The sequence below is a fragment of the Tachypleus tridentatus genome, chromosome 8, assembly GCF_004210375.1.
Source record: "Tachypleus tridentatus isolate NWPU-2018 chromosome 8, ASM421037v1, whole genome shotgun sequence".
NCBI classification, from domain to species: domain Eukaryota; kingdom Metazoa; phylum Arthropoda; class Merostomata; order Xiphosura; family Limulidae; genus Tachypleus; species Tachypleus tridentatus.
Window position 1 is genome coordinate 154,442,459 of NC_134832.1, and position 19,114 is coordinate 154,461,572.

Genomic DNA, 19,114 nt, shown 5'->3' on the forward strand with positions numbered 1-19,114 from the left:
TGGTCTAACCACTGCTTGTAAAGTTTGTTTGAAGCTTCTGTAGTGTTTTCTTGTTAACTATCACCACCAAGACTTCCCTCTTTTTATCACATCTAACTGCTACTCCTTCCCTTATTACCACTTCACAGCAACCACTGTTCCTCACTAATGTTTGACCACTAATAAAGATTGCTGCCACTTTCTTTAAAAACTTTTCCTGCAGCTGGTGGGCTACAAATACAGTTCTTATCACCAAAAACCATTTTATAACCATCACCTAGCATTGCTTTTATGAATGTAAAACGTTCTGTAACCATCAACTAGTATTAATTTCATTACCCACTTTGTAACCAACACCTAATATAATTTTCATTACCTACTTTGTAACCATCACCTAGTATATCTTTCAACAATGTAAAACATCTTGTAACCATCACCTATACAGACCAATATAAGATTACTTTAATAAACCATATCACTTGTTTTTAGATGTTACTATTACTAAGATTGAAATAGAATTACTTGAACATAATTGTTATAAATTTAAGGTTTTATTAACTAATAGTAATTAAAATACAAAATCAGTTCATTACAAAACTGGGTCAACAGATTGTTACACAAAAACAACTGTTGATGTTAGAACTGATAAACACACATGGGGTGGTGGTATTAGGAATATTTAGGATTATTTTGTCACACTTGAATGTTACCGGTAACATCGTATATGAAGAAAGAAATGAAAACAAAACTTCTGTAATGTTCTCACCTGGAATCTTTTTACAAATGTTGCTGCTGGCACTAAACTAAAGCTTGGTTGTTTTAAAGGGTAGACAATTTGTTCTGCCTGAAAAAAGCCAAAGATATTAACATGTATAGCTGTCTTATATTACAATCATTTTAATGTTTGTGATGTTTATAAAAGTATAGAAATTAAACAAGCAAATTGATCTGGCAAATAATTTTAGTATCACTACAGTAATAAACAAATATAGATTTCTTCAATACCATATAAGGTGTGGTCAACAACCCACATTACAGACAATACTTAGTCCAGTAATCTAAATACATCAGTAATGCTAGAAACTTTCACTTCAGCAAATTTCACATTATACTTATTTGTTTAAAGTTTTAAAGCCCATTTATTAGCTACTCATTAGAAACTGATGCAAAATCAATAACTACATAACATGTAGAAATACACATTACTGAATTAGCAGAAAACAAAGCAATATGCATAAATCTTTAAAGTAAGTACTTAAAAAAAAACATTTTAATGGGACCAAACAATTTAGTATCACTGTCTCAGAATGGCTTGTATGGGCATTAACACCTTTACTACTAAAACAGAGAACAATGTTTTGACCTTGCCAGGTCATCTTCAAGTTCTCTGCTTTATTAGTAATAGTGTTAATACCCATACCAGCCATTCTGAAATACATTTTTATTTCAAGTGGGTTTCTTGTCCTCAAGAATACCACTATCTATTCGATATGCATAAATGTTTCAGTGTAAGTTTAATGTGAGTGTTAAATTTATTTTGAGAAGCAATAGCTTATTGCAAGTTTGTGTACATAACTGTTTACTAATTGTGCATAAGTAGTTCACTAGTTTTGAAATGATTGTTATACTCTTGTGTCATGTTCCTACAACTTCCAAGTTTCTCTCACTGTTTTAATTGAGTATTACTGCACTATAATATCTCATGGTGTGTAGAATATTCTAGGCCTTTGTCTGGGTATAATACATTTTGAAACTTTAGTTTGAGAGATGGTTGGATATAGTTGGGAGTTTAGCCATAAAGAATGTTTAGCAGTAATTTCTAAAGTTTGATCCTAAATTTCAACTGTCAATCTGCTGTCTTCTTCAAAGAAATTCTAAGAACTGTTTCTGTGTTGGTTTTGACCAGAACTTGATTGTAGATATTCTAGATGGGGTTGTTCCTCCCATTAAAACCTTCATCAACTAGCAGTTGGAATATGTTACTGACTTCCATGTTAGGTTACCTGTTGTCAGTTAGGTGAATAGTGTAGAAGGTTTCTTGTATCTTTCTTTTTCTCATCTGAAACTAAAATCCTATCGTTTTCCTCTTATTCTAATTTAGTGTATATTTTTCTCTGACAACGTGGGTTATTTTACACAGATCAGTATTTTACAGTTCTCTGTGGTTATTACGTTCCTTCATTCTAGGTTTTGCTGATCTAAATATTATAACACAAATGTTTAGTCTAAGTAACTTAAGTCTCACAACATTCTATGTTTATTATTTTTTTCTTATACTGACCTTCCCATTGTCCCTAACTAATATTACACACCTTGCATTGACATGGTGCACGTAAACTCATTATCATATCCATTAATATAAAACTGACCTTTAGCCTTTATAAAGTGACCCTTGTCATGGCTACATTTAGTGAATTACTATAATGTAATATAAAATAACATTTAAATTATTATACATTACATATGTATGTATATAGGTTATTACTATTTAGAAACATTATTAAACTTTTTAAATAAAGAACAATAAATAAAGAAATAGAGCAAACCTGTCTTACCTACAACCCTTAAACTCAGTTGCTGCTGGACATAGGCTGCTAGCTAAGCCTTTTCAAATTTTACACATGAAGGATATCAAATAAACTTTAAGGTTTTATGTGTACAGTTGAGTAGCCAAACAAATCATAAAAAAACTATATTGATACCATACAATTCCACTACAATTCATTACGCTTAATAATAAGGTTATATTTACATCCAACAAAAATATGAAACTTCTAGCAAACAAAACACACAACTTACCTCCTTGAAATCGTAGTCAGAAAGAACATGTTAGCCTTTTCACAGATTGAAGTAGCTAAGAAAACCACTAGAGAGAGCATTCTAAGCTGATGATTGGTTATTCACATCATATATTAAAGAAATATAAGGACCATTTCCAAAAATGGAAGGAGATGAAAGGACCAATGTGTTTGATTTAGTACACAGACCATATCTCAGCAAAATAAAAAGATACAAGTTTCTTATTTATATTCTAGTTTGTCAATATTGGTAATTTGTGTTCCTAATTTGTGCAAAAACTAATATACTTAGTATTTTGACACCTAATTTTAACTAATGCTGCATTCAACATACCACGACTCACAAAAATTGATATTTACGTGTTCTTGAAAATTAAGAAATTAATTCAGACATAGTATTAAAGTTTCAGTTATAATCTGTAACTTGATACCAAACTTATTGACATAAATTCAAAAACACAGTAGTTCAATAAAATTTTAAATGTAAGTCAATAAATAAGATCACATGGCCTTCAACCTGTGACCAGTTGCAAAAGGGTTAGCTCTTTGATACAAATGATGCAAACTCTGTCTAAAGCCAATGATTTCTTTGTTCGCAAGTTTTATTTGAAAATATGTGTAATACTATTTTTGGAAGAATTCTGCTGTTTTGTCTGTCTCTTTACCATAAATATAACAAAATATGTTTGAGTAACAACCTCTTGTTGCCTCTTGTTATTTATTGAATAAATAACATTGAAAAAATAATAATGTGATAATGTGAAATTCCACAAACAAGCAAATGCTATATCTATATATAACAATTCTGCTAACTGTTTATATGATAACGGTGTGTTTCTCATGGGTTCTGAAATGATCAATATGACTATGTCGCAACTGGTCTATAGAAATCTACAGCCAGTGGTTATTAACATTTTAAACATAGTAAAATGTGACCCAGTTTCAACTAAATTGATTCAGTTATGTAAAAAAGTACATTATGTTTTGTAAACAATCTATAAGTGGTGAATAAAAATGCATATTTCCTAATTCAGCACATAGAAATTACAGTAGAACAATAAAATCAAGACCATAAAGCTATTGCAGCCCTGTGTTACAAACATTCTAATTTCTCATGACATTTCCTGAGGAACATGACTCATTGGAAAGAGACCAATCTTCAAAAAAGACAATGATCCCACACATTCAACAAATGATGTTTTGGTAGTAAAGGGGCAAATGGAACACTTATAAACATGGTTTGGAACAAAGCCTCAGTATGAAAACTCTTAAAGCTGTAGGCAATAAACACTGATAAAACAATACTGTTGAATTATGGAGAACAATGACAAACACTTGAACAATGTTCCACCACTGTACACTGAAATAATGTAGAGCAGAATCAAGTAAAGACCGGTGTAAAACAAAGGTCCACATGTTAATACTAATGACTTTTTATGACAATCTTTAATAAATTTACCATTTACCTGATATTCTTTATTGTTTGCAACTCTTGTTTGTATATATACACCATGTATATTTCCATGACTGTACACAAGTTTTAAGCTGTACATGTAGATAAAGTAATTGTGTATATATACATGACTGTACACAAGTTTTAAGCTGTACATGTAGATAAAGTAATTGTGTATATATACATGACTGTACACAAGTTTTAAGCTGTACATGTAGATAAAGTAATTGTGTATATATACATGACTGCACACAAGTTAAGCTGTACATGTAGATAAAGTAATTGTGTATATATACATGACTGTACACAAGTTTTAAGCTGTACATGTAGATAAAGTAATTGTATAGATTTAAGAACTAGGTATACTACTTTAAAACAACACAGTATCTGATAACCTTATCAACACTCAAGAACTATGTTCACTTAGTAATCAAGATGTTTTTCATGCTGCACTATTTGAAACTTTGCTGAGTTCAAAACTTTACTCACAAATCTATTCTTCTCCACAACAGGGTCCCATTTGGAAAGGTCTTTCTTCACTTTCTCGAAAGCCAAGCTACGTTTTATCTGGAAAAATATACATGAGAGGAAAAAATTTACATTATTGTTTGTTATTCTTATTTCAAGATATTCTATCTCATAAATCTATATAAGTATAATACTGTCTTTTGTATATCTACATAACCACTAACACTAATAAGGGTGTAGATGGATATTCATCAAAACTGATATGGATGCTCTATGGGGAGATATACACAAATTCTCAGTTTTCCATTTTTAGGATTTTATTCCATTCTTTTACCACTACTTCACTCCCTGTTAATAAATCTTCAACTTTGACATGAAGGTTTGTTGGGTCCACATAGATATATATGTAAGTTTGCAGTTTCAAATTTTGTGTTTGTAGTTTTTATGGGTGTTTTATTTTAAAATTACATATAAGGAAAGCAATTTTTCTTGTCCTAAGATAACTTTTTTTTAAAGTGAACTTACATAAATTCCTTCCAGGGGATGGGTATTTCAGTCAGTATATAATAAAATCCATTTCAGATAGAAAAAATCAGTTAAAGGTTCCCACGTTTTAACAGACACAGTAGTCACAGAATACATGAAGGAAATGATATTAAACAAATTATGGTTAAAGCAACTTTTGTTAAAATTAACTGAAATCTTCATATTAAAAAAATCTATATACAATACACCTGTTTGTCCTTCCCAACATACGTTGAAGTATCCAATAACATGTTACATTAATACATTATACATGTATAAACAACAATTAATGCTAAATCTCCCAATACAAAAGGAAGCAAAATATATTTTTGGAAAACAAGAACATACAATGTGAACACAAAAATCTTAAATACATTCTAGAGAATTTCTACAGCCTTTTTAACACATCATTTTCAACATGAGTAACTACCAATTACTCTCATAAAACATGTCACCAAAAATTACCTAACATATTTAACTCTCTCTCTCTCTCTATATATATATATATATATATATATTGTAAAACAAATATTCTTAACTGGCTACCTGATATAAAACCTAGTCATTGTGGGTGCACATGATTTGTAAAGTTTTATCCACAAATGGTTAATTACTTAAATCTTTAGATCCATAGTTTATCAATATAACTATTGAAACACATGTATACAACTGTGTACATATTTCTAGTATGCAAGTTTTATCTATGATAAATTTGTAAGACTGAATAATTATTAGCTCAGAAAAATAAGAGATAAAGAAAATTTGACAAACAATTGTAAAGTGAAAACAAAATAAATTAAATGTTAAAGTAGCTATAAGTGTACTAAATTAATTAAGTTGTGAATTATATTAAAACAGGATAACATTAAAGCACCCTCGCTAACTCTACAAGCAACAGGCAGGACTGGTCCATTGAAGTCTACGTTCTGCCATGTTTATACTACCAAAAATACTTGTGAAACAACTTATCCACATACCCTCTCAACTTGAGCTGTTGGGAGTGGAGAATCTAAGGTCTTACTCTTCCTGGCAGCTGACCGAAGTTGTTTTTTAATAGTAGTGTGGCTCGATATTTGTTTAAGGCTAGATAAAAGTTCATGAAGTTTCACTCTATCTTTATTTGCTGGAAAAAAGAAATATGAGCACTGAATGACAGGAAATAAGTATTAATACAACAGTCTGAAGTATATACATACACCACACTGAATGACAGAAAATAAGTATTAATACAACAGTCTGAAGTACATACATACACCACACTGAATGACAGGAAATAAGTATTAATACAACACTCTGAAGTATATACATACACCACACTGAATGACAGGAAATAAGTATTAATACAACAGTCTGAAGTATATACATACACCACACTGAATGACAGGAAATAAGTATTAATACAACAGTAGAAGTATATACATACACCACACTGAATGACAGAAAATAAGTATTAATACAATAGTCTGAAATATATACATACACCATACTGAATGACAGGAAATAAGTATTAATACAACAGTCTGAAGTATATACATACACCACACTGAATGACAGGAAATAAGTATTAATACAATAGTCTGAAGTATATACATACACCATACTGAATGACAGGAAATAAGTATTAATACAACACTCTGAAATATATACATACACCACACTGAATGACAGGAAATAAGTATTAATAACAACAGTCTGAAGTATATACATACCACACTGAATGACAGGAAATAAGTATTAATAACAACAGTCTGAAGTATATACATACCACACTGAATGACAGTAAATAAGAATAATACAACAGTCTGAAGTATATACATACACCATACTGAATGACAGGAAATAAGTATTAATACAACAGTCTGAAGTATATACATAAACCACACTGAATGACAGGAAATAAATATTAATACAACAGTCTGAAGTATATACATACACCATACTGAATGACAGAAAATAAGTATTAATACAATAGTCTGAAATATATACATACACCATACTGAATGACAGGAAATAAGTATTAATACAACAGTCTGAAGTATATACATACACCACACTGAATGACAGGAAATAAGTATTAATACAATAGTCTGAAGTATATACATACACCATACTGAATGACAGGAAATAAGTATTAATACAACACTCTGAAGTATATACATACACCACACTGAATGACAGGAAATAAGTATTAATACAACACTCTGAAGTATATACATACACCACACTGAATGACAGGAAATAAGTATTAATAACAACAGTCTGAAGTATATACATACCACACTGAATGACAGGAAATAAGTATTAATAACAACAGTCTGAAGTATATACATACCACACTGAATGACAGTAAATAAGAATAATACAACAGTCTGAAGTATATACATACACCACACTGAATGACAGGAAATAAGTATTAATACAACAGTCTGAAGTATATACGTGCACCACACTGAATGACAGGAAATAAGTATTAATACAACAGTCTGAAGTATATACATACACCACACTGAATGACAGGAAATAAGTATTAATACAACAGTCTGAAGTATATACATACACCACACTGAATGACAGGAAATAAGTATTAATACAACAGTCTGAAGTATATACATACCACACTGAATGACAGGAAATAAGTATTAATACAACACTCTGAAGTATATACATACACCACACTGAATGACAGGAAATAAGTATTAATACAACAGTCTGAAGTATATACATACACCACACTGAATGACAGGAAATAAGTATTAATACAACAGTCTGAAGTATATACATACACCACACTGAATGACAGGAAATAAGTATTAATACAACACTCTGAAGTATATACATACACCACACTGAATGACAGGAAATAAGTATTAATAACAACAGTCTGAAGTATATACATACCACACTGAATGACAGGAAATAAGTATTAATAACAACAGTCTGAAGTATATACATACCACACTGAATGACAGTAAATAAGAATAATACAACAGTCTGAAGTATATACATACACCACACTGAATGACAGGAAATAAGTATTAATACAACAGTCTGAAGTATATACGTGCACCACACTGAATGACAGGAAATAAGTATTAATACAACAGTCTGAAGTATATACATACACCACACTGAATGACAGGAAATAAGTATTAATACAACAGTCTGAAGTATATACATACACCACACTGAATGACAGGAAATAAGTATTAATAACAACAGTCTGAAGTATATACATACCACACTGAATGACAGGAAATAAGTATTAATACAACACTCTGAAGTATATACATACACCACACTGAATGACAGGAAATAAGTATTAATACAACAGTCTGAAGTATATACATACACCACACTGAATGACAGGAAATAAGTATTAATACAACAGTCTGAAGTATATACATACACCACACTGAATGACAGGAAATAAGTATTAATACAACAGTCTGAAGTATATACATACACCACACTGAATGACAGGAAATAAGTATTAATACAACAGTCTGAAGTATATACATAAACCACACTGAATGACAGGAAATAAGTATTAATACAACAGTCTGAAGTATATACATACACCATACTGAATGACAGGAAATAAGTATTAATACAACAGTCTGAAGTATATACATAAACCACACTGAATGACAGGAAATAAGTATTAATACAACAGTCTGAAGTATATACATACACCATACTGAATGACAGAAAATAAGTATTAATACAATAGTCTGAAATATATACATACACCATACTGAATGACAGGAAATAAGTATTAATACAACAGTCTGAAGTATATACATACACCACACTGAATGACAGGAAATAAGTATTAATGCAATAGTCTGAAGTATATACATACACCATACTGAATGACAGGAAATAAGTATTAATACAACACTCTGAAGTATATACATACACCACACTGAATGACAGGAAATAAGTATTAATACAACACTCTGAAGTATATACATACACCACACTGAATGACAGGAAATAAGTATTAATAACAACAGTCTGAAGTATATACATACCACACTGAATGACAGGAAATAAGTATTAATAACAACAGTCTGAAGTATATACATACCACACTGAATGACAGTAAATAAGAATAATACAACAGTCTGAAGTATATACATACACCACACTGAATGACAGGAAATAAGTATTAATACAACAGTCTGAAGTATATACGTGCACCACACTGAATGACAAGAAATAAGTATTAATACAACAGTCTGAAGTATATACATACACCACACTGAATGACAGGAAATAAGTATTAATACAACAGTCTGAAGTATATACATACACCACACTGAATGACAGGAAATAAGTATTAATAACAACAGTCTGAAGTATATACATACCACACTGAATGACAGTAAATAAGAATAATACAACAGTCTGAAGTATATACATACACCACACTGAATGACAGGAAATAAGTATTAATACAACAGTCTGAAGTATATACATACACCACATTGAATGACAGGAAATAAGTATTAATAACAACAGTCTGAAGTATATACTTACACCACACTGAATGACAGGAAATAAGTATTAATACAACAGTCTGAAGTATATACATACACCACACTGAATGACAGGAAATAAGTATTAATACAACAGTCTGAAGTATATACATACACCACACTGAATGACAGGAAATAAGTATTAATAACAACAGTCTGAAGTATATACATACCACACTGAATGACAGGAAATAAGTATTAATAACAACAGTCTGAAGTATATACATACACCACACTGAATGACAGGAAATAAGTATTAATACAACAGTCTAAAGTATATACTTACACCACACTGAATGACAGGAAATAAGTATTAATACAACAGTCTGAAGTATATACATACACCACACTGAATGACAGGAAATAAGTATTAATACAACAGTCTGAAGTATATACTTACACCACACTGAATGACAGGAAATAAGTATTAATAACAACAGTCAGGAAGTATATACATACACCACACTGAATGACAGGAAATAAGTATTAATACAACAGTCTGAAGTATATACTTACACCACACTGAATGACAGGAAATAAGTATTAATAACAACAGTCTGAAGTATATACTTACACCACACTGAATGACAGGAAATAAGTATTAATAACAACAGTCTGAAGTATATACTTACACCACACTGAATGACAGGAAATAAGTATTAATACAACAGTCTGAAGTATATACATACACCACACTGAATGACAGGAAATAAGTATTAATACAACAGTCTGAAGTATATACATACACCACACTGAATGACAGGAAATAAGTATTAATACAACACTCTGAAGTATATACATACACCACACTGAATGACAGGAAATAAGTATTAATACAACAGTCTGAAGTATATACATACACCACACTGAATGACAGGAAATAAGTATTAATACAACAGTCTGAAGTATATACATACACCACACTGAATGACAGGAAATAAGTATTAATACAACAGTCTGAAGTATATACATACACCACACTGAATGACAGGAAATAAGTATTAATACAACAGTCTGAAGTATATACATACACCACACTGAATGACAGGAAATAAGTATTAATACAACAGTCTGAAGTATATACATACACCACACTGAATGACAGGAAATAAGTATTAATACAACAGTCTGAAGTATATACATACACCACACTGAATGACAGGAAATAAGTATTAATACAATAGTCTGAAGTATATACATACACCACACTGAATGACAGGAAATAAGTATTAATACAACACTCTGAAGTATATACATACACCACACTGAATGACAGGAAATAATTATTAATAACAACAGTCTGAAGTATATACATACCACACTGAATGACAGGAAATAAGTATTAATAACAACAGTCTGAAGTATATACATACCACACTGAATGACAGTAAATAAGAATAATACAACAGTCTGAAGTATATACATACACCACACTGAATGACAGGAAATAAGTATTAATACAACAGTCTGAAGTATATACGTGCACCACACTGAATGACAGGAAATAAGTATTAATACAACAGTCTGAAGTATATACATACACCACACTGAATGACAGGAAATAAGTATTAATACAACAGTCTGAAGTATATACATACACCACACTGAATGACAGGAAATAAGTATTAATAACAACAGTCTGAAGTATATACATACCACACTGAATGACAGTAAATAAGAATAACACAACAGTCTGAAGTATATACATACACCACACTGAATGACAGGAAATAAGTATTAATACAACACTCTGAAGCATATACATACACCACACTGAATGACAGGAAATAAGTATTAATACAACAGTCTGAAGTATATACATACACCACACTGAATGACAGGAAATAAGTATTAATACAACAGTCTGAAGTATATACATACACCACACTGAATGACAGGAAATAAGTATTAATACAACAGTCTGAAGTATATACATACACTACACTGAATGACAGGAAATAAGTATTAATACAACAGTCTGAAGTACATACATACACCACACTGAATGACAGGAAATAAGTATTAATACAACACTCTGAAGTATATACATACACCACACTGAATGACAGGAAATAAGTATTAATACAACAGTCTGAAGTATATACATACACCACACTGAATGACAGGAAATAAGTATTAATACAACAGTAGAAGTATATACATACACCACACTGAATGACAGAAAATAAGTATTAATACAATAGTCTGAAATATATACATACACCATACTGAATGACAGGAAATAAGTATTAATACAATAGTCTGAAGTATATACATACACCATACTGAATGACAGGAAATAAGTATTAATACAACACTCTGAAGTATATACATACACCACACTGAATGACAGGAAATAAGTATTAATACAACACTCTGAAGTATATACATACACCACACTGAATGACAGGAAATAAGTATTAATAACAACAGTCTGAAGTATATACATACCACACTGAATGACAGGAAATAAGTATTAATAACAACAGTCTGAAGTATATACATACCACACTGAATGACAGTAAATAAGTATTAATACAACAGTCTGAAGTATATACGTGCACCACACTGAATGACAGGAAATAAGTATTAATACAACAGTCTGAAGTATATACATACACCACACTGAATGACAGGAAATAAGTATTAATACAAGAGTCTGAAGTATATACATACACCACACTGAATGACAGGAAATAAGTATTAATAACAACAGTCTGAAGTATATACATACCACACTGAATGACAGTAAATAAGAATAATACAACAGTCTGAAGTATATACATACACCACACTGAATGACAGGAAATAAGTATTAATACAACAGTCTGAAGTATATACATACACCACATTGAATGACAGGAAATAAGTATTAATAACAACAGTCTGAAGTATATACTTACACCACACTGAATGACAGGAAATAAGTATTAATACAACAGTCTGAAGTATATACATACACCCCACTGAATGACAGGAAATAAGTATTAATACAACAGTCTGAAGTATATACATACACCACACTGAATGACAGGAAATAAGTATTAATAACAACAGTCTGAAGTATATACATACCACACTGAATGACAGGAAATAAGTATTAATAACAACAGTCTGAAGTATATACATACACCACACTGAATGACAGGAAATAAGTATTAATACAACAGTCTAAAGTATATACTTACACCACACTGAATGACAGGAAATAAGTATTAATACAACAGTCTGAAGTATATACATACACCACACTGAATGACAGGAAATAAGTATTAATACAACAGTCTGAAGTATATACTTACACCACACTGAATGACAGGAAATAAGTATTAATAACAACAGTCTGAAGTATATACATACACCACACTGAATGACAGGAAATAAGTATTAATACAACAGTCTGAAGTATATACTTACACCACACTGAATGACAGGAAATAAGTATTAATAACAACAGTCTGAAGTATATACATACACCACACTGAATGACAGGAAATAAGTATTAATACAACAGTCTGAAGTATATACTTACACCACACTGAATGACAGGAAATAAGTATTAATAACAACAGTCTGAAGTATATACTTACACCACACTGAATGACAGGAAATAAGTATTAATAACAACAGTCTGAAGTATATACTTACACCACACTGAATGACAGGAAATAAGTATTAATAACAACAGTCTGAAGTATATACATACACCACACTGAATGACAGGAAATAAGTATTAATACAACAGTCTGAAGTATATACTTACACCACACTGAATGACAGGAAATAAGTATTAATAACAACAGTCTGAAGTATATACTTACACCACACTGAATGACAGGAAATAAGTATTAATAACAACAGTCTGAAGTATATACTTACACCACACTGAATGACAGGAAATAAGTATTAATACAACAGTCTAAAGTATATACATACACCACATTGAATGACAGGAAATAAGTATTAATACAACAGTCTGAAGTATATACATACACCACACTGAATGACAGGAAATAAGTATTAATAATAACAGTCTGAAGTATATACTTACACCACACTGAATGACAGGAAATGAGTATTAATAACAACAGTCTGAAGTATATACATACACCACACTGAATGACAGGAAATAAGTATTAATAACAACAGTCTGAAGTATATACATACACCACACTGAATGACAGGAAATAAGTATTAATACAACAGTCTGAAGTATATACATACACCACAAATATAAATACTACAAATTGGTTCTTCCTTTTAGTTGAACATTGTACTCAAGCTCAACCATCTTGATAGAAACACAACATAGGTGGGTTGAACACTGTACTCAAGCTCAACCATCCTGATAAAGACACAGCACAGTTCAGTTGAACATTGTGACTCCAGTAAGATTGGGGTATTGGACAAGATGGATAAATCAAATGAAAGGAACAAAATAGGGGAGAAAAAATGAGACCAAGAAAGTGATGAGAGTAGGTAAAACAGAAGGATATTTCTGTAGCCCACATTGATAGATATTGATAACCAAGAGCTAAGTAAAAAATCTGAAAGTTGTGGAACACTAGGGTAGGAAGAAAAGAAACTGTTGCAAAAACTAACACTGGATAATCTTCATTCTCCTCTGATAAACACTCATAGAAGAAATGCAAACTGAATGACACTAAAGTTGTGTTCAGATTGCCTTGCAAGTGATTTACTTGATTATGCAACTTCCATTGAAGACACAACACATCTGCATGACTGCAGGGCATAAGGGATTCTATAAGTATCCATGTCCCCACAATAGAGAGAGGACTTCTGGCAGGGAGAAAAAGGTAAGAGTTGGCTTTGGAAATGAAAAGTTCCACATTCCTCAAATGAAGAGGATATGGCAGATTCCTGGTGAGGAAGATGTTGAAAAACACCTACAAAGGGATCAAATACTGTGTGGGATTGAGATAGAACATCTCCAGCATGACCAGAAATCCCACATTAGCAGCCTCCTCTACAAAAAAATGTATACAAGTGAGAGAGGTTTGTTTGAATAAATTAAAGAAACCATTCATCTATATAATGATAGAACCACAAGCAGTGGTCATGATGAAAATGAGTAAAAGCTTTGATCAGCAGATGAAACATGTAAGATGTCAATTCTGGACCAAAAGATAAAATGCTGAATTTGAAAAACTTGACCTCCATGAACAAAATGAAGGTAATATCTGGAAGCTGGAGAGAGAGGGATATGAAGGTATGCATCTGAGACAAGGACAAAATACCAACTGAAATGTGAGAAGAGACTTCATGGTGAACTAAGAATGGTTGATGAAGTAGTTAAGGTTGAAGAGATCAATGATAAAATACCAAGAGATTTTCAGAACCATTAACAGTCTGAAATAAAACCCTAGAGAAGGGTGATTTACATAAAGACACTGTTGAAAAAGTACAAAATTTTGAGCCACTTCTGAAAGATGCTAGCAAGGAATGGATTTCATGGATAGCAGGAAGTACATAGGAAAATAAAAATAAGTCTTTCTGATAGGACTTGAAGAATTTAAGGATTTGTGGCAAATGAGCACTACAGATATATAAAGCTGGCTGACCATGCTTCAACAATGCCAGAAGGGAGATGGATATGAAAGAGGAGGGCATCCTTACCAAGTAGGTCACAACAACAAAAAAGCCATATATGAATTGATAAAGACAAGTTTGTCAACATGATAAAGAGAAGAGTTTGTGTATCTGCTGAAAACTCCTCAGGGAAATGGAGAAAAGCCTCAAACAGTAGATGAATGAAAGATACTGGAGAAAAGTGGGGAGGGTAGGCAAAAAATTTGAATTTAGCAGTGTAAGACTAGAGGGAAGGCAGCTAGTCATCACCACCCACTGCCAACTCTTGGGATACTCTTTTATCAATGAATAGTGGTATTGACCATCACATTATAACACGCCGCGGCTGAAAGAGCGAGCATGTTTGATGCAGCCAGCATTTGAACCCGCAACACTCGGATTACGAGTCAAACGCCTTAACCCACCTGGCCACGCCAGGCCATTACTTTATTATGAATGTGTAGGAATAAAATTGACACCAAAATACAGTTAACAACTCAACTTTTAATGTTGTATAAGTTTCAAAGTTAGTTTTGTAAGGGATATTTTTGTTTCATGGTCTATCTGTCCTAGTACAAGAATTGTGACTTCCTCTAAGTATTCCCTCTTCTAATTTATTTAACAGCCTTCTGAAAAGTACAGAATTTAATGTAAATTACTTATATTTATTATTCAGACAGTGCATATTTGTTATAGCCTTAAATCTTATTTGTTTACTGAGCTATACGCAAGAAAATCAAATACACTTGCCACAACCACCTCTTACATTCTGTTTCACAAATAGCCAATAGTTTTATCTGATGTTTACTCTTATATTATAACCAATACAAAGCCAAATTTTTAATCTATCAAATTAAATATATTATACTGTTTTCTGTACAGAGAACTGCCTGCTTCATTTTCAGTTCAACTTTTATTCCCACAGGAAACACACCAACATCTTAGCTGAATTTTTAACAGCACTTATTACATAGTTAGAAAGCAGAAAAATTATGATAGGGCATTGTCTGCTCTTTACTTGTTATTATTCTGTTCTTCGGTGCAGTATTTGTTTAAATAAAAAATTATTCATTTAAGTAATAGCATTAGCATAAAAAAGGTTTAAGTTTCATCATCAAAAGGATACAATTAACTACTACATTTCTTGTTCTTTGCTTGTATTATTTATTATAAAATTATAAAAAAATTACAAACTTGTTATGCGAGATAATGAAAAAAATAATGACAAATTCTATCTGCAGTATCCTTACAAGCAACTTGTACATTATGTAATTCAATCTGATAACATGAGCTACATATTTGTCAAACGATTTATCGCTTGTGTGGTAGAATTATTAGTTAGACAGGATTCAAAGAACAATAAAATTCAGTATAAAGAGATATATTCTGTTAAAAGCTTTATGTTATTTACAAAAAAATAATTGTAGTTCCATGCTACAATATAGTGATTTTGGAAAGAAAGAAATGTAATTTAGATTTATGTCATTTATTTTATAGTGGTGACAAGATCAGGCAAATGGGAAAAAAAACATGAGGGGAAAATAACTGATAAAATATAAATTTTACTGAAGAAAATTGTGTAATATTTCTTAAAAGACTTTAGAGGTTACTCAAACGAAATTTCAGTTTTCAGATAAAGAAAAGCACTTTTATATAAACAAAATTCATTTTGCACTCAGAGCAGTTGACACTAAATCCTTAAAGTCATGTAAAAACGTTTAGTAAAAACAATTAAGAAATCTGACTTTTCCTGTATAAACAACTTGTAATGTTTGACAAATATGGTGTAGGTACACTAATAATTATGGTACATATATCTTCATGGTGGTTACATGTTAAACACAAGAGATCATTTTGAAAAGTAAAAGTTTACCTTAATCACAAGAAATATTCATAAAAGTTGTACAAGATAGACTTTTATATATGTATATGTAGATTCTATTCAATAAATGAAATGAAAAATGACTACAGTACATTTGAGATCTTATATTCACGTGTTAAACTCACATTCTGATAGGTTGTACTCCGACATAGTAGCACTTGGTTCAGTTCTCTGAACAATCTGTCTCCTAAAAAATAAAACACATCTTTTAAATAAACCAAATTCATATTCAATTTACCAAATACTTATATTCTTCCCTCAAAGCTATGTATGTATGTAGGACTTGTCACATAAACATAACAAATGTCCTTATTATGTTAACTCCCAAGCCATAACATACAGACTTGTTACAAAATAAACTACAGCTAGTTTACAAATATACATATATAACAGAGTATTTAAAAGTAATATATATATTCAAGTCACATTTTTTCTTTTACACTTTTATATTATATCTCAAATATGATATGCTATCAAATATTCACTTTAAGCAGCCCACTATTCTACCTAATAAACAGTGAAAGAGAAATGTTATGTTTGAATAACAAAAAAAAACAAAAAACGTGCATGTTTAGAATTGCAAGAAACATAAAACAGGGTAACACTAATAATGTGCTATTTTTAAGAGTTGAACTTTGAGATCTCAAATGATGCTGAATAAAAAACATAGTACAGATTACCTAAGTTAAAACTTTAAATTATGAAGAAAACTCCAATGTACATGTATATGTTTTGTTGATAATACAAAGCATGTCCTGATATTTATAAAAGTTTATAATACAAAGCATGTCCTGATATTTATAAAAGTTTATAATACAAAGCATGTCCTGATATTTATGATAAAAGTTTATAATACAAAGCATGTCCTGATATTTATGATAAAAGTTTATAATACAAAGCATGTCCTGATATTTATGAATGCCAGCAAGTTTCAAAGAAACTGATCCTTGTTACTGTAACGTAGATATAAAACTTAATATTTAACCACAATGATAATCCTTGTTACTGTAACGTAGATATAAAACTTAATATTTAACCACAATGATAATCCTTGTTACTGTAACGTAGATATAAAACTTAATATTTAACCACAATGATAATCCTTGTTACTGTAACGTAGATATAAAACTTAATATTTAACCACAATGCTGATACTTGTTACTGTAACGTAGATATAAAACTTAATATTTAACCACAATGCTGATCCTTGTTACTGTAACGTAGATATAAAACTTAATATTTAACCACAATGTTAATCCATGCAAATGTGAAAGAAACTGTTTCAATTTCATTTGTTAAGTACTCAAAAGCTGGATTTAAATTTCAGTCCAAATTGGAGACAAGAATAAAATCAGGACTTTTAACCCAATAAGTACCAACTACTAACTTTCTGTATGTAACCAACACAAGTCTTGCTGTATTTTATTCTAACAATAAAACTCACGGATGAAATTGTTTGAAACTTCACAAGAACTTTCTTAAACGCATGTAGTTTAAAAAACATAAAGCCTGTTGTGTTTGATGTACATAGTTTATTTGCATTATCACCTTTAATATCTTGGAAAATTTCATATGGAAATGGTATTTATCACATATGACTATACAGTAAAACCTATCTAAGCCAGAAACTGCATAGAGCAGAAAACTGTACAAGCCAGAAATATCAAATATTTGCAGCATTATCTTAAGACTTCTCTTATAAAAGGCCCTCTAAATCACAGAATCTGCGTAACGCAGATTTTTGTTTAATTAATAATTTGTTTAGATATTTATAAATTTTCAGACATTTTGTTACAGTAAATATTGGTTAAATATATTCTGTTCTTTTTTCTTCCATCATTGTTTTTGCAGTTAAATTAGATTCATAATTTGTAGAAAC

General features: G+C 30.8%; 1 protein-coding gene across 1 annotated transcript in view; it reads right to left on the reverse strand.

Moving 5' to 3' along the window:
- LOC143223781 (U3 small nucleolar RNA-associated protein 14 homolog A-like) overlaps positions 1-19,114 on the reverse strand; it is a gene marked incomplete at its 3' end in the record, with an annotated part of 41,006 nt that overhangs the window by 14,708 nt on the left and 7,184 nt on the right. Inside the window, 4 exon segments of the mRNA XM_076452200.1 lie at positions 746-823; positions 4,720-4,797; positions 6,201-6,346; positions 17,361-17,422. Coding sequence (XP_076308315.1) covers positions 746-823; positions 4,720-4,797; positions 6,201-6,346; positions 17,361-17,422 — 364 coding nt within the window.